This window comes from Bombus vancouverensis, chromosome 1 (assembly GCF_051014615.1).
Source record: "Bombus vancouverensis nearcticus chromosome 1, iyBomVanc1_principal, whole genome shotgun sequence".
NCBI lineage: Eukaryota > Metazoa > Arthropoda > Insecta > Hymenoptera > Apidae > Bombus > Bombus vancouverensis.
In genome coordinates, this window is record NC_134911.1 from 10,920,452 (window position 1) to 10,945,580 (window position 25,129).

The 25,129-nt window shown below is 33.1% G+C and overlaps 2 protein-coding genes and 2 long non-coding RNA genes across 11 annotated transcripts in view; 3 read left to right on the forward strand and 1 right to left on the reverse strand.

The window, feature by feature from the left end:
- Nucleotides 1-438: 438 nt before the first annotated feature.
- The window catches only part of LOC117153690 (carboxyl-terminal PDZ ligand of neuronal nitric oxide synthase protein), a 37,980-nt gene continuing 13,289 nt past the window's right edge, over nucleotides 439-25,129 (reverse strand). For 2 of the 4 annotated variants that reach the window (XM_033327972.2, XM_076618866.1), the window contains exons 3-12: nucleotides 21,558-21,629; nucleotides 21,381-21,470; nucleotides 20,017-20,078; nucleotides 19,632-19,740; nucleotides 4,099-4,303; nucleotides 3,630-3,754; nucleotides 3,331-3,516; nucleotides 2,481-2,663; nucleotides 1,004-1,276; nucleotides 439-924 (exon numbers count right to left, since the gene is read on the reverse strand). In XM_033327972.2, coding sequence (XP_033183863.1) covers nucleotides 439-924; nucleotides 1,004-1,276; nucleotides 2,481-2,663; nucleotides 3,331-3,516; nucleotides 3,630-3,754; nucleotides 4,099-4,303; nucleotides 19,632-19,740; nucleotides 20,017-20,078; nucleotides 21,381-21,470; nucleotides 21,558-21,629 — 1,791 coding nt within the window. Of the gene's footprint in view, nucleotides 925-1,003; nucleotides 1,277-2,480; nucleotides 2,664-3,330; nucleotides 3,517-3,629; nucleotides 3,755-4,098; nucleotides 4,304-5,169; nucleotides 5,440-19,631; nucleotides 19,741-20,016; nucleotides 20,079-21,380; nucleotides 21,471-21,557; nucleotides 21,630-21,726; nucleotides 21,873-25,129 lie in introns of those variants that run through there. The other 2 variants (XM_076618871.1, XM_033327976.2) reach the window with 2 other exon arrangements.
- LOC117153695 (uncharacterized) lies at nucleotides 1,196-7,823 on the forward strand. 3 transcript variants are annotated; one of them, XR_013058525.1, is made up of 4 exons: nucleotides 1,196-1,287; nucleotides 3,278-6,710; nucleotides 6,825-6,921; nucleotides 6,989-7,823. It is a non-coding gene; the product is annotated as an uncharacterized LOC117153695 (long non-coding RNA). The 3 variants fall into 3 exon arrangements; XR_013058527.1 differs by having other exon boundaries at nucleotides 3,278-6,607; XR_013058528.1 differs by having other exon boundaries at nucleotides 3,278-6,557.
- Nucleotides 15,951-19,333, forward strand: LOC143302740 (uncharacterized). 2 transcript variants are annotated; one of them, XM_076618884.1, is made up of 4 exons: nucleotides 15,951-16,057; nucleotides 16,136-16,285; nucleotides 17,485-17,770; nucleotides 18,629-19,333. In XM_076618884.1, the coding sequence occupies exons 3-4, from the start codon at nucleotides 17,506-17,508 to the stop codon at nucleotides 18,691-18,693; spliced, it is 330 nt and encodes a 109-aa protein (XP_076474999.1). In that variant the 5' UTR covers nucleotides 15,951-16,057; nucleotides 16,136-16,285; nucleotides 17,485-17,505; the 3' UTR covers nucleotides 18,694-19,333. The 2 variants fall into 2 exon arrangements, with proteins under 2 accessions (XP_076474999.1, XP_076475002.1); XM_076618887.1 differs by lacking the exon at nucleotides 15,951-16,057 and having other exon boundaries at nucleotides 16,068-16,285.
- On the forward strand, nucleotides 19,750-23,812 carry LOC117153696 (uncharacterized). 2 transcript variants are annotated; one of them, XR_013058517.1, is made up of 5 exons: nucleotides 19,750-20,039; nucleotides 20,128-20,401; nucleotides 20,588-20,658; nucleotides 20,928-21,071; nucleotides 21,194-23,812. It is a non-coding gene; the product is annotated as an uncharacterized LOC117153696 (long non-coding RNA). The 2 variants fall into 2 exon arrangements; XR_013058518.1 differs by lacking the exon at nucleotides 20,128-20,401 and having other exon boundaries at nucleotides 19,753-20,039.

Consider the following 25,129-nt stretch of genomic DNA (forward strand, 5'->3'; position numbering starts at 1 on the left):
GTCTGATTTTATCATTCAAAAAAAGACTGTTAACAACCATTTGGAACTATTATTTCTGTTTGTTATGTCGACAATTAAAATCCCACCTCCTATGAACACTCTACAGCGTTTATAAGGAAAACAATGCATTTACACGCTTCACTTAGTCCTTACATTTAATAATAAGCTTACTTGGGCAGAACTTTTGTGTGTAGATGGTTTTGTTTATATTTAAAACCAAAAATAATTATAACAACAATTAATTAATTTTGATTGCATTATAATATAGACAGTTTATATAGCGGCCAAACAATCAACTCCAAATTAATTCGTGACCTAAGCCAACTACAAAATATAGAAAAGAAAACATTATTTTTTATAAAAAGCGTTCTACCCAAGAGATGATATGTTTAGTAGACAGTAAAATTTTTCAGAAACTACTCTGGAAAAGATCTTTTATCACTTGGTTGTATGTCTCGCCCAGGTAGTCCTGTGCACTTCGGACATCAGATCATTTCTTGGAGGCAAACGAGCACTGGTTGTGCGAGACGGCGGTGGACCAGGAGTTCTTAATATGGTAGCCAAGTTTTTCTGGTTCTGTAAACTTTGTTTATTCGACGCTTGACCGTTGGAGTTTTCTTTGGTCGGTGATTGCTTAGGTGTTGTATCTAAGCGTTTACCCTGAGGCGGAGGATCCAACACAATTGGTGGAATTTCGTCATGCAGATTGATTCGATCCTGCTTGCTTTTTGTCTCCTGAACTACGTGACTGACGTTCCTTTCGCCTGTACAGGGTAAAGGTTTAATAAATGTTGTCTTCAACTCTGTAGTCTCTGAACTTCCGATATAATTATCTACTTTGTGCGTCATTATGGGTGATGAACAGAAACTGTTTGGTTGAGAAGCTCTTAATGACATGGAATTTGGAGACAACTGGGCTGAGCTCTGTAAAATAAAAAAAAAGTTGTACAAGTTATGTATATTTTGCTGGATTTCGTTAGAATTAATATTAGAATTTACTTACAGCTGGCCTATTGTTAGGAGGTACAACAAGATTGGGACCCATTGTATAAGGAGAAGGTGTGTTATAAGGTGACCTTTGAGGTTGATATGGACTTATGTTGTGCAGCCTTTCTAGGAGTTGTGTTTGAAACTGTAACTGATCTGCTGGACAACTATTTCCTTGTATTCCTATTGTATTCAAACCTCCAGGGTATAAGGAATCTGGTGGATAAGAGTAGTATGGAGATGGTGGATCCAGTTCCCATGGTGAACTTTGTCCTCCTGTTCGTTGGCACTGTTTAGAAGGTAATGATATTAAAACATTCTTCTAGAAAATATGTAAAAGAGTGGATAATTAGAAATATTAATGTTTAATACATTCAAATATTCAAAATTTTCACTTTTTAATTATCCTAGTATTTTCACATTTTATAAATTTAGTGAGGCAAAAATTTGGAATGTAAAACGTTAAGGAAAAATGACAATAGTTGATTACCTGAAACTCTACATTTTTAATTCTGATGCATGCTTTGTAAAAATTCAAAAATTGGCAACGTTACCTAGCATTTGTTGGTAGCACAAAATCCAAAATCCCGTGCGAAGACCTGTTACATAACATCGTCACACCGGCGCTTAGCACGATTATTGGATTAGCGATTTAGCTTTAACGTCAGCATTAAATTGCTATCTTCCGGCCGAGCAATCTAGGATGAAACGCGTCGCTCATAAGCAATACTGTTTTCACGTGTTTCAAAGTTTAACCGCTCATACAGTTTCCTTAAAAGGATTAAAAAGTTCCTTTGTGAAATATGCTTAAACTTATCACGTATACTTAACAACGTCTTTTTTCCATTACAGCGTTTAAATTTTGTTCCAGTATTTTTTGAGCAATTACTATTCATACTAAATAAATTATAAGATCAGATTGGCATATATCCATTTACGGATTGATACTATTTACATTCAGTTATCTTAATTATGTTAAAATATCAAATCTTTCATAAGCACAAAACAATATTTTAAAAAACATAATCATGAATGTACATGCAAAAAAAACTAGGACATTCAATTTGAATTATAGCAAATACTTTTAAACATACATTTAGTCGTATTTTATCTAAAAATAAAATGACAGAACGTAATCAAGTGGTACAAACAAAGAACAATCGCAATTTTAATAAATGTAAAAAGTAAAGAAAAGCACGCATTCTCAATTCTACAGTAAACAAATTAAAATACTTATAACACATTTCTCGATACAAAAACAATCTCGCTTGCTCGATGACAGGTGCAAAATATAAAAAATGTGCATAAATTGTTTTATTAAGAAGATCGCTAAAAGATGCGTCAGTACAAAAGGCGTTACGGTATAAAAAAAGAAAAGAAAAACAGAAAAAATACAAAATACAGTGCTAAACGTTAATTGGAATGCAACGTTCGCAGACATACGGCTTGCTGGCTGTTGAACACTCGTGTCATGGTATTCGGTAGAGCGTTACCTGGCCGAGGTTCGACAGATCAGGAACGGTGGTAGTTTGTTGCATCGTCGCTGAGCCAGGCAACTGAGGCTGTGAGGTTACGTGACCACTCGAGATTCTTTCTTGCTCTCGAAGATGGCCGACTAACGCACCTATATGCTCTAGAAGTTCTTTGTTTTGCATCAGCAATTGATGCGTCCTGGCCTAAAACATAAAACATAATAAATATTTGATATCATATTTAATTGAGCTTGTCAGTATGTATTAACAGCAACAAGTAGTTATTATTATCTGTTGATAAAAGCTAAAACACGACAAGATATGAATGACATATAGACATAGATAAAATATAAGTACTTAGTATTATATTTGATTCAACTTATCAGTATCTACTAACAATAACAAATAGCTGCTACCGTCTGTTGATAATATTTACACAATTTAAAAATATATACCGATGTCTCTTGATGTTTATTACTGCCTACAAATTTTTTTACAAACTTTACAAATTTTATAAACTTCGCTAATGCTTGCTTGTAAATTATCAATAAAATTAGTAATAACTATCTATTCTAACATGTGTCAACATTTATTAACATTGCAAATCGGTATTTTCTATTGTCATACAAACAATATTAATTATGCTTATCAGTACCTACACCTGCTATTATATATTTACTCTAATTACTCTTACTATTGCTTTACTTTATTACGATTATTTTTTCAATTACATGTATGTATCTGGTAGCCTTCATTAATGTCTATACAGAGCAGATGATAATACGTTCATTCTAGTACTGATAAATCAATATTTTCAGATCTGACACAATCGACAGACGGCCTATAAGCAAAGCAGCGCATCATCACTTACTTGAGCTTCGACTCGAGCTGCTGTTTCAGCCGCAAGCTGATCCTGAAGCAGTCGCGCATGGGCAACAGCGGCTCTGGTCTGTTGGCTCTGTTGCTCTAATCGTTCTCGCAACAGTTGAATCTCGTGCTTTAGAGCGGTTAATTCGCCTCCAACCAGTAATCCTCCGCAATCGGAGGTCACCGTGCCCTATACATGAGATTAAACAATTATTCATAAATCTACTTATGTCCAATATATCTTAAAAGAGAATTTTAAGATAGACTAGCGCATTATTAATATTATATGACGATTCAACTTACCGATGGCGATTGTCTAATAGGGGAGGTAGACGCTGTGGTCGCTGGGATTTCGTGCGTCCTCAGAAGGCAAGGAACGGTCGTCTGTTCCGCTACCGAATCTTCTACGTCCCCTAATAGCGATATATCTAAAATACAATATAGTTTTTAATTTTCATTTGGAAAATTCATAACGAATAAACTGTAGTCGTTTGTGTAATTTCACATTTTTATGAACGTAACTAAACAAATCAAGGTAGAAATAGATATTTTTAAATTTCTCAAAAATGCATAAACATCCATAGTTTAATAACGGAGAAGGAGAAATATTACATTTGTAAGAGTCTTTTAACTTTATAGTTTCCAATATTATGAGAGAATTAAAAACAGTGTAAAGAATATTATGATTCATTAATACGTCATTAAATGAAAAACTAATTGAGAAAGGTAAATTGCTTCTTTTTATAGTTGAACAGAAGTCGGGATGTTAAACCTTTATGCACAGAAGACGGCGACGGTTGCGACTGTTCATTCGGAATTTCGTCTTGGTCCTCGTAAACGTCACGATGATTCTCACCGTGCTCCCTCTCTCTCTCTTTCTCCCCCCGGTCCCGTTCTTCCGTGGCGTTGTTTAAACTTAATTTATGGCACACCTCGAAAGCTTGTCCTACCGTTCTGACCACCCTCATCGCTTGACTCTAACGAAATCCAACTTTTTCAATTGAACGTACAAGTAAGTATAATATTTAGAGGTGACGAGGGCTAATTGTCGCATAGCATGCAGATATTAAGGTGAATTTGTACCTGATCATGAAACTTCAAGTACTGAGAGATCAAAATTCGACGCAAGCATGTTGGAACTTACAAATACTTTGGAGTTTTAAGGATAATTTCAGTCTAGTGGAAAACATAATAATATAAAACGTCAAAAGTCTGGGGATTGCGAATTTTCAGAAGATCAACACTTAAAATCCAAGTTCCCAAATTTTGGAATAATCAATTGTGATTTTCCAAAATTCAAAATATGCAAATTTCTGAACTTCAGATTTGTAAGTTTCCAAATTCCTGTAAGACTTTTGGATCTCCAAATCCTTAAATTTTCAAATTTCTGGATTTTCTAATTCATAAACAATTAAATCTCTTGATCTCCAAATTATTCGACCTATTTGTTTTTAAATTCCCAAATGCTCAAATTTTGAATTTTTCAAACTTTTGCGTCTCCAAATATTGCAATTTCGAAAACATTCAGATTTTAACGTTCCCCTAATTCCTTACTGGGGGGCTCCTAACCTAACCAAACCAAACCTAACCTCCGCCAAACTTCATTTCCAAAATCAAAAAGTCCAACTATAAAAAAAAACAAAAAAAAGATACAAAAGAAAATGCTATAAAAAATTTGGCTCCATGAATAAAAATTAAGACATATAATAGTATAATTTATTCCTGCACGATGTTCTTCATCGGCCACGACATCCCGTGGCTCCTTTTTACTTTTCTTTTTTCATTATGGGAGCGGGACAACCTTACCCCATAAACGGCGTTATTCGTAAGCGTACACCTTTACCTCGAGCTCCTCGAGGTCATCGTTCTCCTCCTCAAAGGGGTTCTCATCGAAGCTAAAATCGACGCTTGTGGTCGAATGCGTCAGCTGAATAGGCGGAGGTTTTGTCTTTTTAAAAGGTTTCTTCAACTTCAGATAGTTGAATATTTCAGGTTCCTTGAACGAGAGTTTCTTCCTGGGCTTCGGGGTGGTCTCGACGCCAGAAGGACTAGCTGGACCGGAACTAGGGGACACTGCTGTCTCAGAGTTCGTTTGCTTCGAGTTCTTCAGCATGGTTGGTACGTGTTGCGCTTTTATGATGAGGATTTATTCAGTAAGTGACACTAATACTTTTTTCAGAAGACACTGTATGCACACATATAACATGGTGGAAGTTTATGGTCTTCTTGTGGACTTCATTTTTGTTCTACATTGAATGGTATGTTTCCTTTTATACTCTTATCTTTTTCGATGCATTCAATAGTGAGTTTATTGTAAACAGCATGCTGTAATTTGAGGACGGTGATAATCGAGTAATTATACGGTGGACAAACAATTTTGGTTTATGGAAATATTTAATTATAATGGCGAAGGATTAATTATTAATAATAATTTATTATTAAATCATTTATTACTAAATTCTTATTGAAAAGAGTACATACCTATATCTTGAGAATACATTTAGAGTATATGAAAATTTTGTAACTTTAACACACGGAGACTTCGACTAACCTTGATTACTGCAACTAAAATTTTACCCGCCATTAGTTTTATGAACGATATTCTTCACTAAAGATATGTTTCTAATTCTACTTAACTAATTCCAATGCAATCGTCATTCCCGCCCTAATTTACATCACAAGGTATAAACAATTTAACAAAAATTCGATTTCCAACTCTTGCCAGTTTAAACGCTTTATAACTTCTCTGTGCAATACATATACTAAAGCTTCGTTTTCAATTTCAGCGAGTCAAACGAATCCGATCATCGAGGTATTACCATTCTCAAAAAGTATCTAATCCTCGTAAATGAAACGGGTACTCGAATAACCGCGAATCACGATCCGTTGGAAGCGATAAATGGTGTAACGAAATTTATTTCAAATATAAGCGCCGGCGAAGAATCGATATTTACGTGTTGTAGCGTAGCTGGACGATTCCATTTATAAACAGCCGACCGGCCGGTGTGGACCCGACAACTGGCAAACTCCCCGATAAATCTTGCTCTTGCTTTAGAAACTATTACGGACCGGCGTCGTTAACGGAGCTACACGAGAGTTTATTTGCTCTGTAGCATGTACAACCGGCGACGCAAGTCGCGTTCGCAACGCACTCTCGTTTCATTCGAGGAATTAATCTCGAACCTGTAAATCTACAATCCGTCCATCCAGACGTTTCAAGACTCGTTCTGTGTGGGTTGCAATAGTTACCTTGAAATAATACTGGATGGAGTATTATTTATGTACTTTTTTCCATTGTGTAACATTCTTTTTTTATTTTTTATTGACTTTTTTCAACTTTTCTAAGAAAAGATCTGTTTCTAAAGATCATATTATAAAAAAATAGTACAGTATATCTTTTTTAAATTATTGCTATACTTCCTATTTTCTAATGGATACTGTTTAGAAGAAACATTTTAACAATAAATAATGTTTCATGTTATATCATTTCTTTTGTAGATCTATAGAGTAACTGTAATTAGAAAGAATGAAGAAAGAAAATAAAGATTCAAGAGAAGATACATTTCTAGAACTGCTTCTAGTAGGATTAATATAGGTAAGAGATTTTTTAGTAATAAATAGTATTTTTATTAGTATTTATAATTATATGATTTCTCTCTTAGAAAGAGTAAAACTGCTGTAACGATTGAAATGGGTGGAAGAGGATAATGTAGATGTAAGAGAAGATCTATTTCGGTATAGGCCTACTTTTACAGGGATTACTTCCTGAATGTATGAATCAACCCCAATGACCTTTACTTTATTCACATACCGGTAAATCTACTGTAGTCATTCATAAATCTCGAACTTGACCTCACATGACGGCCATTAGTGATAACGTGCAGCAAGTGCGTCGCTTTGATTAGACGAGCGTGCGTAACACGAGTGAACATGCTCTCATCGGTGATTAAGTGGCAACTTGATAACACGCGTTCCTTTCGATCGAACGCACGCGATCATATTTAAAGACGCGCAGCTTGTGTTTGCATAATTATGATCGTCTGACACGCATCACAATCTAACTACATACGTAGATGAATGTATTTCTTACTCTTCTTTTATTCCATTAATTATATCTGTTTCTCCCTTTTTCCGATTTTTCTTCTTCCTTCTTTTTCAGATCTGTTTTATAACTAATTATGAAATGAAATTATTACTAGAAAACTGATATGTATGTTAGAGAAAGTTGTTAATTTATTTAATGGGTATTGAGTAGAATAAAATTTCATAAAAATAACATGTTAAATGAGATTATCATTTCTATACGAATTGTCTAATATGTCTTTTTCACAGGTAATTATCCGACCACATTGGCGATGTCTCTATCGATAAGTTCAAGGATATACTGTACATAAATTGATAACACAGAATCAGGCGAACGAGGTGAAACCTGTTCAGAGAATCAGTGAAATGGAACACGAACACGTGGCCTAAAATAAATAATAGCTACGGTGTTTACGCCAAATCTCTAAATCCTTTGATGTTCCCATCTCCTGTTTCTTCGTTCGAATTAAAAGCGAAGAAGATAAAATGTATAAAAATATACAAAGTTTTTAATATCGATAAAAAAACTTAACGAAAGAAGGTATTAAAAGATGGTATAGTGTGAGAACAAGTAACGCTAAAAGTATCAGTCGTTCAGTTTCGATTCTCCAATTACCTCGATCGGTATATTGTTCCACCGGGCGGAAACAGATTCGTGAGAAATCAAAGGCTTCTCTTGAAAGCTTCATTTTCTGAAAGCTCTCTATAAATACTTGCTGGTTTCGAGGAATAATTTCAGTTTACTACCGCATGAGTTTTTACAACCTTATTATTATTATTATTATTATTATTATCCACCCAAATACGTAATATTATCTTCATCTGAAGAAAACGATTCTATATAAAGAAAGATAAATGAAATATTATATAATACTATCAGGTGACTATCTTCGAGATAAGAGTGTAAAAGGAAAACGAAACATCGAAACTGTACTGAATTATTATGGAATGCTGAAATCCTATCCCATTGATCGTTTGGGATTGATCGTGTTTACTTGTCATTTTTACAGCCACTTAACTATTCAAACATTTACGGATAATTTTGAAAATGAACAAATGGTTCATGAACAATTCATTTTTTCTCAGGATGAAATTCTACCTCTGTTTGCTGAGAAGAACGTATCACTAAGATCGATCTTCATTTAAGGCTTTTGCGATGTTGTCGAAGGTATTTTTGGATGTCACTGAACAGATCACTTTACTTGTCATTAGACTCACTGAACAGATCACTTTACCTATCATTGGGATTCTTAGAATTGTTCTATGATTGTTGTTAGATATTTTTGTCTCTTTTATTGGTAAGTTGATTTTCTTTTTCAATTTGAAGTTTTCAATTCAATTTGAAGAATTTGGAATTTTTGTGTTAAAATTTATTCAGTTCGTTAGTTTCTTGGACTTTTACGTATCTCCTTTTGCTTCGCTACTTGGTTGTTTTAAAACTGGTTTGAAACATTGTTTAGAATTTTGTTTCTTTTACAAACCATTGTTGATTTAGCTTTTTATTTCTAGATGAAACTACTTCAACTTTTCTCCCCAAGATGCACTCAATTCCTCATTTAAAATTTCTTCAATTTCTGGTCCATCCAGGGTTCTTCCACGCCTCTCTCGAGTCTTCCCATTTTCTTTCTGAAACTTGTTCTATTTTCTCTCCAGAACTCTTCTCAATTTTCTGTTTCCCAAAGCAAGTCGAACGTTCCTCTACAAACTTTCTTCTTTCAAACTTCCCAAATTCCCTTCAATCAATTTTTCCCACGCTGTATCTATTCGCAACTTTTTGTTTCAAAATTAATATTTTCGAGTTTCTCTCTTTATACTTGTCAAACGAGCACTTTATTTTCCTTTACTCCAAAATTCTGTATCTTCCTCTTCTTCTTCTTCTTCTTCCTACGTCATACTCCTATTCTTTATATCCTTTTCTCTTCTCCATTTTTCTTTCAGTTCACTTGTCTCCTCTTCATTCCTAAACTATCATAGCGTTTCTACCTTTTTCTGTTCTTCTTACAAATCACTGTTTTACCCTTTCATTAAACAGTACAACTTTCAATTTTTTCTTCCGCTGCCTATTCTTTTCTTAAGTCACTATTCTTCTTTCATCTTCTTCCAAGTTACAAATTCTATTCTTTAGTTAGTTTATTTTCTCCTGTCTTCTATATTCTTCCTCTTCCCCGTTATTCATCGTGCTATCTACCTTCCTCCATTCATCTCCTTACCAAGAGTATGAAATCTTCATTTACTTGATCTGCTATTGTGAGCTCGACGTGAAGAGTTCCAAAATGAAATGAGGCGAGACTCGCGAAGAACGCGGCCGCGCGTTCTCGAAATACTCGAAAACGAGCAGTATCTCGCCGCGACGGCGGCCAGGTGGAGCGGAACTAAGCGGCGGCGTGTGCCTCTGATGGATCGCTAGCCGAGCGATAGCGTCAGCGGAGGAGCAAAAGCTTCGCGACGCCGCGGCTCGCTGGATTTTTCCTCCGGTTTATTTATAAACGCATTAATATTCTCGCTTTCGTGCAGCTCAATAGCATTTCCGCGTTCGTCTTCTACAGACGCGTGAAGAAAGTCTGAACTCGTCTCTTCTTTTATCTTTTATATTATTTGACATCAATTGAAGCGTTGACGACTGCTGATTTCTTGGCTGTTGCATTGTCGCAAAACATTATTTGGAACGTCTCTGTGGCGTAGTTTCTTTTATTTTGCTTGTTTGCTAGCATTTTTAAGTTTTGTATCAAAATTGTTCTTTCTCTGATCTTTCTATTAGACAAGAGGATTTTTTGATTTCCTTAGGAATAAGCTTCAGTGTTGTGGGGAATTGTTTAAACTATTTAATATAGATTTAGAGCTTAATATAGATTTGTCTTCATAGTTTTTTCTTACTTTTTAATATTTTTCTTCTAATCTTCTTGCTAGTCTCATAAGAAAATTCTTTGATTAATTTTATGGATGAGGTTTAGAATTGTAAGGAATTATTTGGCGTACCTCATGTGGATTTGGAGTTGTGTTCCCTTTCCTGGGCTTATTTTTAGCAAGAAATGCTTTTTCGTATTAAACATTTTATATTATAATATATATCATAAAATATTTTTGGAAAGGTGGCATTTTCATTTATTTGGATATTTCATTTTTATCTGCTCAGAGTTCTGTTTTTAATACAGATGTACTTTTGAGTAGCTCAAGTGTAAAGTTGGAATTTTCTTCTGGTGTTGACTTTAATCTTTTCTTTGGAGCAGAAATGTTTTTTTAGGGATTCAATGGAAAACTTGAATCTTTATCTCCATCTCCTCTTGGCACATTTCCTGAAGTATTTCGGGTTAGCGCAAAGTTTAAATTTTCTTATAATATTGCTCCTAATTTTATTTTTTAAACAAAGATCTCCAAAAAAATTCTTGGAAATATTTAATATAAAATTTGAAACTTCTTCTTTATTTACTCCTTGAATAAAGGAATAGAAACTTTTTTAATATCTTCAGCATAAAGTACAAATTTTCTTCTCGTATTATTTTCTTCCTAGAACTATGTACGTCTTCTAATTTCCCTCTGTCAAGCTCATTCATCTTTCCGTCCCACGCTTCGTCTACACACGTACACCTCTGTTACATTCCTTAATTAGCTTCTAGAGTTACAAAGAAACTCAATCAATACCTTATTACGTCGAGTTTCTTCTCACTTCCAATTATGATGTACTTCCATTGCCATTATAATATTATTCATTACGCGTATATTTCACACTATTCATATATATTAATCAGAATTAATTATTGTCATACTCTTTCTCGGTTGCTTCAGAGAAATTCTTGGTTTGTACCTACAAAGTCAATCTTTCAATGTACATGATTCACAACAGTTACCAAACAAAAGAATTCCAACTCTACTTCAATCTCCACAACCACAGACACTAATCTGAGAATCTTTTCCACCACACTGTGCCTCTTCAAACAACAATTCTTGAGAACTGACCCCATCTTCCTTACTAAAAGTCCAATCAATTCAAGTATCAAGATATACAAATTTACAGAAATAGTCTTCTATTCAAAGATCAAAAGTATGGTCTCTTCAAACTCATCCAAGGTTCACCAAATATAAACATTACATTTCTGCAATCTTGCTCAAGGATTTTCACACTTGTTACGCTCAAATAACTATATAGAATTCCAGTATATTTTCCCCTATTTAACTACTTTGTTTTTGAAATTTGTTATATTACGTGGCCAGATTTCTATTATTATTTGTAAGTTTCTTTGTTTCCCCTGTTACTTACTCTTCAACAATCACACATAATTCCGCTTCATTGATTTCCTTCGTTCATCCTCTTCTCTCTATCTTCAATCATTTTCGCTTACATAAGACAAATCATGTTATTCTCTCGAAGTTCTTTTATTCCCCTGCTACTCACTCTTCAATATCCGTACACAGTTCCAGCTCATCGATTTTCTTCAATCATCCTCTTCTCTTTATCTTCATCTTCTTCAACCACTTTGACTCGCAATTTCATTAATATCAGTCAGATTCTTGTTACTTGCTCTTCAATGATCCTACACAATTCTTTTCTATCAGCTTTTTCTTCAGCTCCTTTAACAACCACTTTCATACAATTTTATTATACTTTATGGTCGGATTCTTGTTACTCTTTATAACTTCTTTTGTTTTCTTGTTACTTTCCAATGGCCCTACACAATTCCTGTTCATTCACTTTCTTCAATTATTCTCTTCTCTTTCTCTTTTTCAAACCACTTTAGCTCACAGTCTCATCACATTTCACAACCAAATTCATATTACTCTCCCTATGTTCTTGAGTTTTCTCCAGTCTTCTTTAATCACTTTAACGCAATTTTCATTATTAATCAACTTCTTGTTACTCGTTTCAAGTTCTTTTTTCTATTGTTTTCTTCTCAATTCCTCGTCTTTACAGTCCTTTCTTCCGACTTTCTTCACAGCTGACCAAGGTCTGTGCGTTTTCTTCGACGACCAAGCCGCTCTCTCTGCTTCTCTTCCTACTACTACTCCTCCTTTTCTGCTCTTTTGAGAGCTGAAATGAGAGAGAGAGAGAGAGAGACAGAGAGAGAAAGAGAGGGAAGGAGAACAGGCAAGAGAGAGCTTAAAGTGCTACGGCACAAACGAGCTTTCAGAACGCGGAAAGCAACGCTTGAAATTCGCCCGTTTGCGTTCCCGTTTCGAGCATCCTTCAGTCGAAGCAGTAATTCGGTTGAGCGATTCTACTCGGTCTTTTCTTTCTCATGCTCTTCTCTCTTCGTTTTATGTTACAATGATAACGAAACACGTTACACACGTTTAGAAGAGTCGGTTAGAGTCCTCCAGCAAGATGTTGGGAAAAGGAATGTTGTCAAGTGATTCCGGATATTTGCTATTATGAAGTGTTACGCACTGAATATTCATTCTTCTTTCTTCAATTTAGAAAAAGAAGTTGCTATATGTTTCTTTCCTTTTATCTTCTTTTGATTCAGAAAAGAATAAATATGCTTGGGTTTATTGTTTATACCATTTGAAGTATTACTTTATCTTTTACAAGTGCTTCTTCAGTTGTTATAGCATAAGGTAAATAATGTTCTTCTTTTCATTTTCTTCATTTCTATTCGTATAGAGTTTCTATATAAGAATTGAGGACTATTAGAAAGATAAATTCTAATAAAGAATATTATAATGATGCTATTTAGAAAATAGAAATTAGTAACTGGAAGAGTTTTATTATTAGAAAGATATATATTTCTAATAAGAATATTTTTATACTTTCTTGTCTACACGTATGACTATTTAAAGGAACTCTGATGACCATTTGACTTGTAAGACATCTTACATGGAATATACGAGAGGAAACAGAATGATTGACTATCGTACCAGTCGAAATATAAAAAGTTCCCTCAACAAAGTAAAGCATAAGTATACAGAGCCTAATTCATTCATGGAATTGTTTATTTCTAGTCGCGAAAACGGATCTTAAACGAGAACTTAGCAGCGATTCAAATCACTTTTCTGAACCTCCCTCCCGTTCACGTTTATTTCCTGGACTGTCGTCCAGGTGTCAATCACCGTTCAGTGAAATTTTACAATGAGCTTTGAACTTTAACCAACGGCTAAACATATTCGGACCTTGCTATATTGAAGTTTATTTAGCGAATTTACCCTATACATAACCACCATTGAAATTGAAAAACTTTGAATTTCAATAAAAAATGATAAAATATTTTCTCCTTTCATCATACTATGTGTGCTCCTAATTTTCTTGTATTTTACATAAATATTAATTTTGTTATATTTTCACCTATAACTTTGTCCCAGTTATTTATTGTCTCATCTAATAACAAATAATCCTCCATAACTGATGAATATTTATGTATATATATCTCGCACTTCCAGCAACAAAAGACGAACGATGTACAAAAGTTTATCGAAAAAGGAGAATCGAAGAAACTCCACGCAAGAAAATTTGAAAATCGTGTTTACCATGAAAGTTCTCGAAGACGGTCGAAAAGTGACAGAAGCTCTTCCACTCGTGAACTTAATGACGTGAAGCTTTAAATATTAGCTCGTGGTACATAAATATTTCTAGCTGCATAACTTGTTCTATTTCCAGTCTGTAATTTTTTAAATTTATGACACATTTGAAATCTTAACATCTACTGAAGAAAAAAAGAAGTGGAAGAAAAGGGAAGAAAAATAGAAATTCAGCTATGTTGAAGATTTCTTTCTCTTTTTGTGGTGACTCTTTTTGTGAGAACATTTAATTGAAATTTTTACCTCCATTCTCTCTCTTTCTTTCTCTTGTCCTTAATTCTTCCACAATTGTTGTTTATATAACAAAAGCTATTGATTTACCAATTATACTCTCGGCATTTAGATGTCACATCTTTAATTAATCACAATAATTTTTCTAGATTTACCATTACATCTGATGCACCAATTTTAAAATAAATAACTTCTTGAATAATTGAATACGTAGTTCCATGAAATTTAAAACTCCAGCCATTTATTGCGTATTAATCCAACAATTTACGCACACATGAAAAGAGACAACAATTTTATTATTAATATTCCACCATAGGTGTTTGAAACAATAACAGTTAAATAATAAAGTCATAACAGGTATCGTTTCATCTAAAATATAAATTAGTTTCTGTCAAAACTAAAAATAAAGTGCAGTAGTACAAATATAATTTTTTATATAAAATATTCAAATGATCTTCTGCCAGTAGATTGAAATAATATGTCAGTACAGTCGTATGGATTTAATAAGAATGTAGAGAAAAATGTGGTTCCATTTTACTGGCACGATTCTTCAGAAATAACAGCTCTCTGTGTAGTTGATTTAAAATGCGCGCCACTCGGTATTCAAAATATTTTCAGACGATAATTTACGCGTGAACGCTGGGATCGATGTATCGTGCGAGAGATTCGTTGCCGTGAGAGAAATATTTTTAAAACGGCTTATTACCGGTGGGCTCCTGTAAACCAACGCTGTATAAGTTAAAATTAACGCCTTGACAACGTGTATGACGCACATAGTGCGTCTGTTGTACTAACGATACGATATACATACCAGTTGTCGAAGTTCAAACAGTTCTCGCATATTGCCTCGAAACAGTATAAAGTATCGAAAAAGTTACAGAATTTGAACAGATGTTTATCTAAAACATTATTTCTGAACTATGTTCCAAGACAAACAATTGCACTTTTTATAACTATCAAATATCCATGACTTTGTCCATTATGAAGTATGATCTTTTATTTTCAAGAGAAGAAATTGTATTCCAATGTATACGATTGTAGTTTTCTATTGTATCAGTCTGTGGATTTTTATAATATCTTATCCTCTTGACTTATTTAATTAAATAATAAATACTCGCAATTTTATCTATTATGAAGTAAGAATTTGTATTATGTTTGTTGTATGTTTGAAACCTGAGCCCCTTTGCACGATTAAACTCATATTATTAGTCAAACTTTGCTAATAATAAATTGCTAATCACTAGTGTTAATAAATTCTTTAATACATATTACACTAACACATATCGTGTTTCATAATGAAACAAAAGAAATTTCTAGAAATAAATTTTACCAATTATAAGCTATGTATTTATCTATTTGACTTCAGATTGCAAAATTGTGGGAAACAGCTACATAACCTATAATTTATAACTAGACAATTCTAAACTAATAACAGTAGTCAAGTAAAGATTGAATAAATACTTTCTGCACAGATAATGCAGGAAGTTAGTGGTTTCAAACGATTCTTTGTTTTATGTAATTTTCTCTTGCTCGAATAAAACGTTTGACTGTTTTCCATAAAGAGATCGATAAAAGTTGAGCGTTACAGTTCGTTGACCAACACAGATAGAGATAGAGATAGAGATAGAGATAGAAATAGCGATAAAAAAAGGGATAGAGATAGAGATAGAGATAGAAATAGATAAATAGATAGATAGATAGATACATAGATAGATAGTTAGATAAGGAGAGAGAGAAAGAGGGAGGGAGGGAGGGAGAGAGAGAAAGAGAGAGTGAGTCTAATTTCAACTATTCTGCGTCGAAATCAAACCTCTTCTTGTTTCCCCCTTGAGTGTGTACTTAAGCAACTTAACCTTGATCTTCAAGTAATTTTTAATGGTCTTTGATTATAACTTGTCGGACATGTCCCGGTAACACTTTTTCAAAGACAATGTGAAGAAAGTTCGGATAATGTCGCAATCTTCTTTATCTGCGAATCTTTTGAATAGGTCCGAAGAAAACAACACAGAAGATGACAGAATTGATCTGTTGATCCTCAGATATATGATACTGTTTTTAAACATGAAAGCGAACGTCGCAAGTTTGAATTGTTCAACACTGAGTCAATTGTTCAAATATCCTCCGACTCGCTATTTAAGGTACTACTTTCAAAGTTTTACTTTAGGTCACTTTGAAACGCGTTTTTATTATTATCTTTTGCATAATTTTCTTTTATTTTAATATTTAATTTCTATTCCACTTCTTTTCCTTGCTCCTTTGCTTCCATTTTATAAGTCTGTATATCATAAGTATATCATGTTCTTTTTCCATTATTACTCTGAATAATTATCATTATTGTTATATGACGACTAAAGTCAAATAAAACACTACACAAAACATAACGGGATCCTAACCTCTAATTTCAGTTCCAGTAAGTCTCCATTCCCAAACTTTACTGTAATAAAATTTCAGGAAAAATCTGGAAAAATTTAATAAAAATACCATCTGATTCGATGAGAATAAAGAGTTTAGGAATGCTTCGTTATTTACAATAATGACTACTTATACCGAGAACAAGAGGTTGTTTAGATAATCTATATAGTGAGGAAAAGAAAAATCAGACGATTGCGAATTGCACACTCGTCTGTATTCGAGAAAGATATGCTATTTTGTTTCGGAGAAATACGAAGATTACAAAACTTTAAAGTATTCCCTTCCCCATATTTCATAATTGTAAAAAAATTTAGTTGAAAGTTTAGTTGATATTTTCGTAACTCCTTTATAGTAAAAAATTTAACAAAATAAATAATTGGAATGTTAACATGATTCTCATGTTAAACTCAAGTACATGTTTTATTATCTTTATTCTGAAAATAGAAAAAGAAACTAAAAATAAAACAACGTATATGAATTATACCCAAATTAAAGTCACTAGATAAGTTTAATCAAATAAAAATCAGCAACTCTCTTACTCACGAAGTCAACACAATTTATTACAATATTATTATCCTTGAAAATAACGCAAACTAATGTAAAATTCTCTAGCAGTTATTTAAATTTATTTATAATTATTTGATCATACTAACATACGTCAACATCATTGGTTGACGTCAGTGTCATCAGCAAAAACATACATAAACAACTCAAACTTAAAAATGTTCTAGATGCAATAATTATTAAACAATCAAACAACATATAAAAATTATACGTAACAGGAACAGCAGATGACGACGATGCAATAGAGGCTATCGCGTGTAATTTTCCAGTCTAATGATATTGTGCGAGATTCTTGCAGCGGTCCACATTAAGCTAACGTAAAATTATACGAGACAGTACCAACGTTTATTATAATACACAGGTAATACCTATCATAGTCATAATGAACGAGCCAGTGTGGATAGAGCATTACACCAGGGATTTTATCGTCACACGATCTCCCGAAGCCGGCGCCCATGATCTCGACCGAGAGAAGTGGAAGGTGCATTCTGCTCCCTTGGCAGCGATGCAACTTTATCCCCTCTGCTCCTCTACTCCTCTCTTTGACCGAACGACAACGATGGTTCTAACAAGCCTCGAGAGTCTGCCGTTCAACATCGAGAAATTTCAGAAACCTGATATAACAATTTGGTGGAATGATTTTGAAAGTAAATTGCAAAAATTAAATATTAGATTATTGAGATAATTTTGTAATTCAGGAATACTTTTTGAGAAAGCTTTCAACGAATTGTGTACAATAATTGAACTATTATGAATTTGGACATTTCTACAGATTGTTACTAATTTTTAGTTTCAAATTATTATTAATTTAGATGGTAATTATATAGAAATCTGCAATTTTCGAAAATTGCAGTTTTGTAGAAAAGGATTCTGTTGCATAATGAAAGTGAATTACTAAGAATCTCATGAAAATTTGTAGCTTTTTATAGTTGATGTTATCGTATTAAAGATTTGCTTCTGGAATTTGTAAGATTAAAAAAGGAACTCTGCAAGATTCAAGTACTGAAATTAAAAGTTAATTAACTCTACTTAATTTACATTTAATTTCAATTTAGAAGAATGCGATTTTATTACGGCGGAACATTGAATCTTAAAGTAACCAATAATTTCTCAAATTAAAAACTTTCCACAAGAAATTCTAAAATATCTATCATCTGAAGAAAATGACGAGTATTAAAGATCAGAAATATTCAGAAGTTTATGAACCAGTAATGAGATGTTTAGTAGATCTTGAAAGATAAACCTTGCAAAAAAGTCCTACAAACACAGAAGATAGAGTAGAAATCCAGGAAGTCTTACAAACATAAAAATCTATTGCTATCTTAAGAACATTACAACATTTTAAAATTTCCTAGTCATACAAGCACTCACACATGATCTACGTGCATCTTTGATATTTTAATTATACTCCACACACTTCAAACTCTAATCCTCCAAGAAAATTCTTTAAGAACTATTCAACTTTTTTATCTTTATACAGGATGCAAGATTTGCAATTTTTTCAGGGCATTATAAAGACCAATTCGCATCAAAACATCAAGAAATAAACCAACATCTTTTATCCATCTAAATTACCCTGAAGACTCGCCAGAAAAAGCTTAAATGACTATAGTGATTGCATGAGGAAGAGGTTCAAGTTGATTCTAGCTGTGACGAGTAGAAGAAACGTGGAATGAGGCGAAAAGAGGAACAGGAAGGCTTCAATCGAGCTGGAACAGGCAGAACAAAAAGGAGAGTGAAAGAAAAGAACGGGGAGAAAGAAAAGTCAGGGAGCAAAAGTGTACGTGTGCATGAAAGAACTCGAGAGGGATGGCTCGGTTATTTATAGGATTACAATAACGTGACTTGATAAAATGCCAGGCGACACAGTTTTGCGCCGCGGGAATAATTGTGGGTGTACGCACGTGCACCACGTAACATTATGGCTTGATGACTATGCACACCCTACAGAACGAGAATTCTACTACGTTCTGTGTAAAAATTGTTAGAGATAGTTAGCTTAAGTTTAAGCAATTCTGAAAATTGTAGAGTATTTAAATTTTTTTATTTTTTAGGTGTCTAGACTTTTTAATTTTAGTTGTAGAATTTAATAAAATTTTTGAACAGATTTCAGAATCTTTAGCTTTTTAATTTCAGCATTAATGAAAATTTGGGAAAGATTCTAAGGATTTTAACTGTATAATTTTTTGTTTAAGATTAATAAATTTTGTCGCAAAGATTTTAGGAATTTTAATCTTGTAACTTTGGAATAATAAAGTCTTGAATTTATTGAATTGCGTAATTTAAGAATAAAAGTATAAATTTGTAGAATATATTTAAAATTAGGAATAAGGAACTCATACAAATTCTAACTACACCTTTGTACTAAGAATTTTCTAGTAGCTTATGCCCAATTACTTTAATATCATTTTCTATATCAGTACTTGAAATTTGATGACATTACAGATATTTAAGCTAATTCATCATAGTCACATAAAGAATATAAATAATTTGACACGCGTCACTTACCTTTTTACTAGATTTGAAGACGTTGCACTTAAACGTGTTACTGCTTCCATCACGGGCAATGTAACTAAAAATTTTCAAGTCGTGGCTATCATGAGAGACGTAGAATATCCTGTAACAAATATAAACAATCACTTTAGATCAGAACACTAAAAGAATCTGCAGATCTACAAACAAGTATTTCCAAATAGAATATATAAAAAATGATTATAAAAAGATACTACACAGTAGAAACCGGTTAATATAATTTTATAATTATAAAACGTTTGCACATAATTAGATTAAGGATTGATCGGAAGTTGCGGTAATTGGTGAACTATAGCAAACTTGTTCTTGTACACAGAGTACGCAGGATGTTCCCATGAGAGAAGCGAACGATTTAGCTTACCTATATATGGGATGGTGCATCAGGTATATTTTATTCTCGTCCATCCACTGTTGCTGCTTCTTCTGTGAAAACAAAGGACAAATAACGACTCATTAATCTCATGATTTGTAGGTTAGTCTCGGATGAGAGAATTGAAGCTTAGAATAGTGTGTCTCGAATGTAATATGACACTTGATTGAGAAAGAAAAGTTAGGTTAAGAAAGTATACGTGACGCTCATAATAGACGGAGAGAAATAAAAAAGTTTCTGTTTTAAATTTAGATCATCACATTGATGAAATATGTACACATGAAAACATTTTTTTTTTTCACGTGATGTTTCATTTTAGAACAGATTTACTCCCGCTGAATGATAATGGACAACAAAATGTAAATATAGTCAAGAGGTATACATATATTACAGACCAATGCAACAAGCCAAAAAGCATGGCGTAATAAATCAGACCCTGCTGTTTTGAGTAATTCATATGTTAACGTTAAAATATTACGATGCAATCTTCTGTTTTTAGCGGCAATTTTTATCACTTTATTGAATATCTCGATACATATTGTATTTCGTTTATCTGTTTCAGATACAAGATGAGATTTCATTCAACTGACAAATTCTGCGAAAGAATGTTTGACACCTATTTTTTGATATTTGGTATTCTAAGCTCAGTACTCAGCATTTGATACTTAATATCTACAATTTAATATCTACAATTTATTTAATAATTTAACGCTTGGTATTCATTAACCAGAACTTAATATCGCTTAGAACAGTGTATTTAACTCACAATATTTTACATTTCTTTCTTAGCATTCATATTTACTAATATTCACTATTACGTTCTCAACACGTATTCAAACTTTATCTGCTATGCTCGCAAAGTACAATGCATATTACTAAAACCTTATTATGCCTTCCCCAAGAAATCAAATCTGTGCTAGACGATCATCCATTAGAGCAAAGGTCCTCAACTTGGTGTACAAGTTCCCTGGGAGTATCCGGGAAAGTTTTTGAGGCACACCAGAGCCGCCATTAATTGCTTATTACAATGTTCATGATTTTATAAGGTTTGTGAAATATTTATGACATTTTAACGCGTACGTTTATGTCAACATTTAACACGTATTTCCATACTATAACTATGCGAACCCTAAAGAACCCGAAATGATTGAAAACCGCTGCATTCCAGAGTGGACAAATTTGAAGATATGAACGCCAGATGACACTGTCGCATACATACATACATACAGAAGAATAAGGAAAAAGATAAGAAGCAGAAAGGAAAGAATAAAAAACAGAACTAACAATGCAATTATGACGGACACGCAATAGCGAGCAACCAATCGGATAACGAGCACGAGTACAGGGGCAATTACCTTCTTCTTTCGAAGAGTGACTTTTAGTCCGTCCACCGATACCTCCAGCGTCACTTTCTTCTTTTTGATCCCTTTGGCCTTGAACTCGTACTGAGGACAGAATAAGGCTGAAATAAACGAACCAACTCTGGCCCGCGGGAGCGTCCTCGCGGTTAATTAGAGATTATGCGAACTCACGCGGATTCTTCGCATCGCCGCCACGATCTCCACTCGGCTGGTCGGTCGAGGAACCTCCATAGAGCCGATGAACTACAGACAAACGTATAAAAGAGAAGGAATTAGAGACAGACTGGATTTCTTATTACTCGTTGCTTTCCATACCAGCGGCTGGCAGATATTGACTTACCTGCACCAGTTGTGCCATGTTGAGTCAAATAATGAACGTATCTGATGAAAAGGTGGTTTTTAGAAAAATGACATTTGATATTTAACAACCAAGCATCGATTTCATATACGTCCAAAATGTTATATGAAAATAAAGTTATTCAATTATTCGAACAATAATTAGTTCGGATAATCATATACCTGTTATAAAGATTTAAAGAACAATTTTATCTTAATTCTGAAATATAACGATAGCAATTATAAACGTTTAATTCTATTTTAATCGGGAGTTTCTATTCTGATCGAAACAGAGTAAAAAGCGGATTATTAGACATGGTAGTGAACATCTGATTTCTACCACTGTTTTGAGAATGCCAAAACAGCTCGACTTGCCGGGGGTTACCGGCTAAAGATCAAAGACAGATAACCGGAAATAGGTTCGCTAAATGCAGCGACGCGCTTCGTCTTGGCCAGTGATTTATCGGAATAAATCGTGAAACGTTCTGTTGTAGCTTGGTTATTGACGTACGATGGAACAGCAAGAGATTAATAAAAATTAATAGATCAAAAAGAAGAAAATAAATATTTTCTTTGATTTTTCATCGACTCTAACGAGATCAAAGAACAGATTCCTTCGTTATGAAATAAGTAAACAGTTGTGCAGGTTTCAAAATGAAAATGAAAGAGGAGAGTTATTTGAATTACGTAGCAAATACACCATAGAACCACTTCACGTAGTATTGGGAATAAAAATCCTAGAAATCTTAATATTTGCACATACAGAAAAATAATGTCTTTTTCCATATTAAACGACAAATATAATAATTCCTCGAGTAAACATAATTTTCAATTTTTCAACTTTTCAATCCCGTATACTTAAAAATATAATTGTGTTTTTACAGGGTATTTCAAAGTCAATACAACACTCAGTATAACTTGTTCTTTTTGATATCCTATAATTTTTCTGTCTTTTATAATTTCTAAGATTTTTTACATCTATTTAAACTGTATACCCTATATAGAATGCATAGATCGTACACGAGGACGCGCTGAACGCGACCAAGCGGCTGTATTTAGAATTTCCCCATTGAAACGATGACCTGGCCACGTGTTCTTAATGCACACGTGGTCATCCCCACACACGCCACAAGAAACGATCGAATTTCTCGAATTCGCGATTGATCGCGAGCGCAACGCGGTGAATCGGCCATTCTTCGCAGCATTTTAAATATTTTAACAGCTGCGCTGCGCCGGCAAGCAATTCTTCGTAAGTGGTGTTTCTATTCCATAGGTGACAAGGCTAGGTATAGATCTACATATAGGAAGTATTATGAGAAATCCAAATGCGACTGTAAGAAATGAATTAGGGACTATGAAACTTGTGCAGCAGAAATAATTAAATTAAGGAAGAATTTAATTGGAAAAGAATTTAATTAATAGAAATTAATAATAATAAAAATTTGTAAGTTGATTAATAGATTTTTACATTATTATTCTATTATTCTATTATTCTATTGAATTATTCTATTAAATTATATTTCTAAATTATTATTGTTATTCGATAGAGATTATTCTTTTGATTATTTGCAATTCACTAGAACCTAAATACATACATACAGCGGATAGAAAGTAATCTGCAAGTTCAGTAGCCTTTAATATAGAAAACATTAAATATAAGAAAACATGATTGATCTGCATAGCCTAAGTTTTATGCATAAATAATAAAAATTAATAATCTGAATGGAACATTATATACTGTTAAAAAAATTCAGAAAATGTTCGAGAAGAGGGTAGAAAATGCATTCCATATTAAAGTGAAAAACACATAGGGGTGGAGATAAGGTATAATGTATCTATGATCGAGGCGTGACCAAGTTTCCCGGATATTCGTACCGCATGAAAGAAACGCAACGCGAACGTCTTTGCCAAGAGGATCAACCGTATCTAAAATTATTGTGACTTTACTAGGGCGAAAAATTTCTCCGGAAAAGTGGGACGCACTCAGCGAAATGTATTTTGATTTTCCTCTTCTGAATCCTTGTTAACAATACGCTAAACTATAGTCACAGTGAAGTATATTATAATACCAAGGAAGAAATAAAATAAAATATATAAAGTAAAAAATTCGTATAAAAATTAAATTATAATAAAGAAATGTTGTATATATAATAATTATAATAAAAGAAATTTTTGACTGAGATTTTTACAAAGAATTGATTTATTGAATTATTAACTTTGCTGAATGCACTGTGCAAGATTGAATTTAAATGCTTAGAGATCCAAAGGCGGCTTTCAAGGATATTATATTTCTCATCGTTCAAAATTCGAAGTAAATCGTATACATATATCCAGAAAAATCTGGACTTAGGAAAACGAAGATTAATCGCTAGGAAGTAAACTCTAGTAAATCCAATGAGAAGGCAGCGTTAGTAAAATCGGGCTCGTTCGACCTACATTGAAAAATTTAATAAGACAAAAAAAAAAAAAAAAAAATAAACGTAAAAGATCTAACTCAGTTCGAAAATGAATTTTTATAAAATACATCGTTGTTTGATGAAATACAGTTACAGAAACAAAATTTGAAAAAGTATCAAGGAAATTGAATTGTAGAAAAATATTCAGAAAATACAACCATCAGTTAGAATAAAACAAAAATTTAGAAAAAAGAAAAAAGATAATACACACTAAAAAATTGATAGATTCTAAAAAGGAGTTTATTCAAAATATTGTGAAGCCACTTCCATGAGTTTCAAATGAAAGAACGCATCTTGAGAGAGAAGAAAAGAAAACAAACAATAAAAAAATATTTGCATGAGTTCAAAACTTAAAAAAAACAAACGGAAAGGAGCAATAAAAAGAACTTATATTCCAGCTCTACATAAGTGAAAATAAATATTAGAACCAAGAATTCTAATTTAGATCCAATCGCACAAAAATGGAGAAAAAAAAATTATTACCTTATCCCTTATAATATGATACCATGCAATTGCATTGCAGTACATTTGCTTATAAAAAAGAGAAACTACAATTGCTTTCTCACATTAATTTGCAATAAATACAATACGATAAATAATACAATAAATAAAAGTATTATAGTGACACATACAATATAGACTATGAATTTTTATGCATTTATAGGAAAGTAGAATAGCAAAATTGCACAAAATGTACATAATATGAAAAAATATATAAATCCTTTCCGTAATGTGTATTTGGTAGATAAATTTTCTGTGGACGTTCTACCGTCTTAATTACATTCTCGAAAATGCGAATTTTTATAAGGGAAATAAGACTTGAAAATGTAATGTACATGAAGAAATATACATACATGTGACTTGCAAGTCACATGGCATTTAGCAGAGGGTTAGTGGGCCTGCTCTAAGGGACCACAGCGCGGAAAGCCAAACGTCACTGAGAGAGAAACG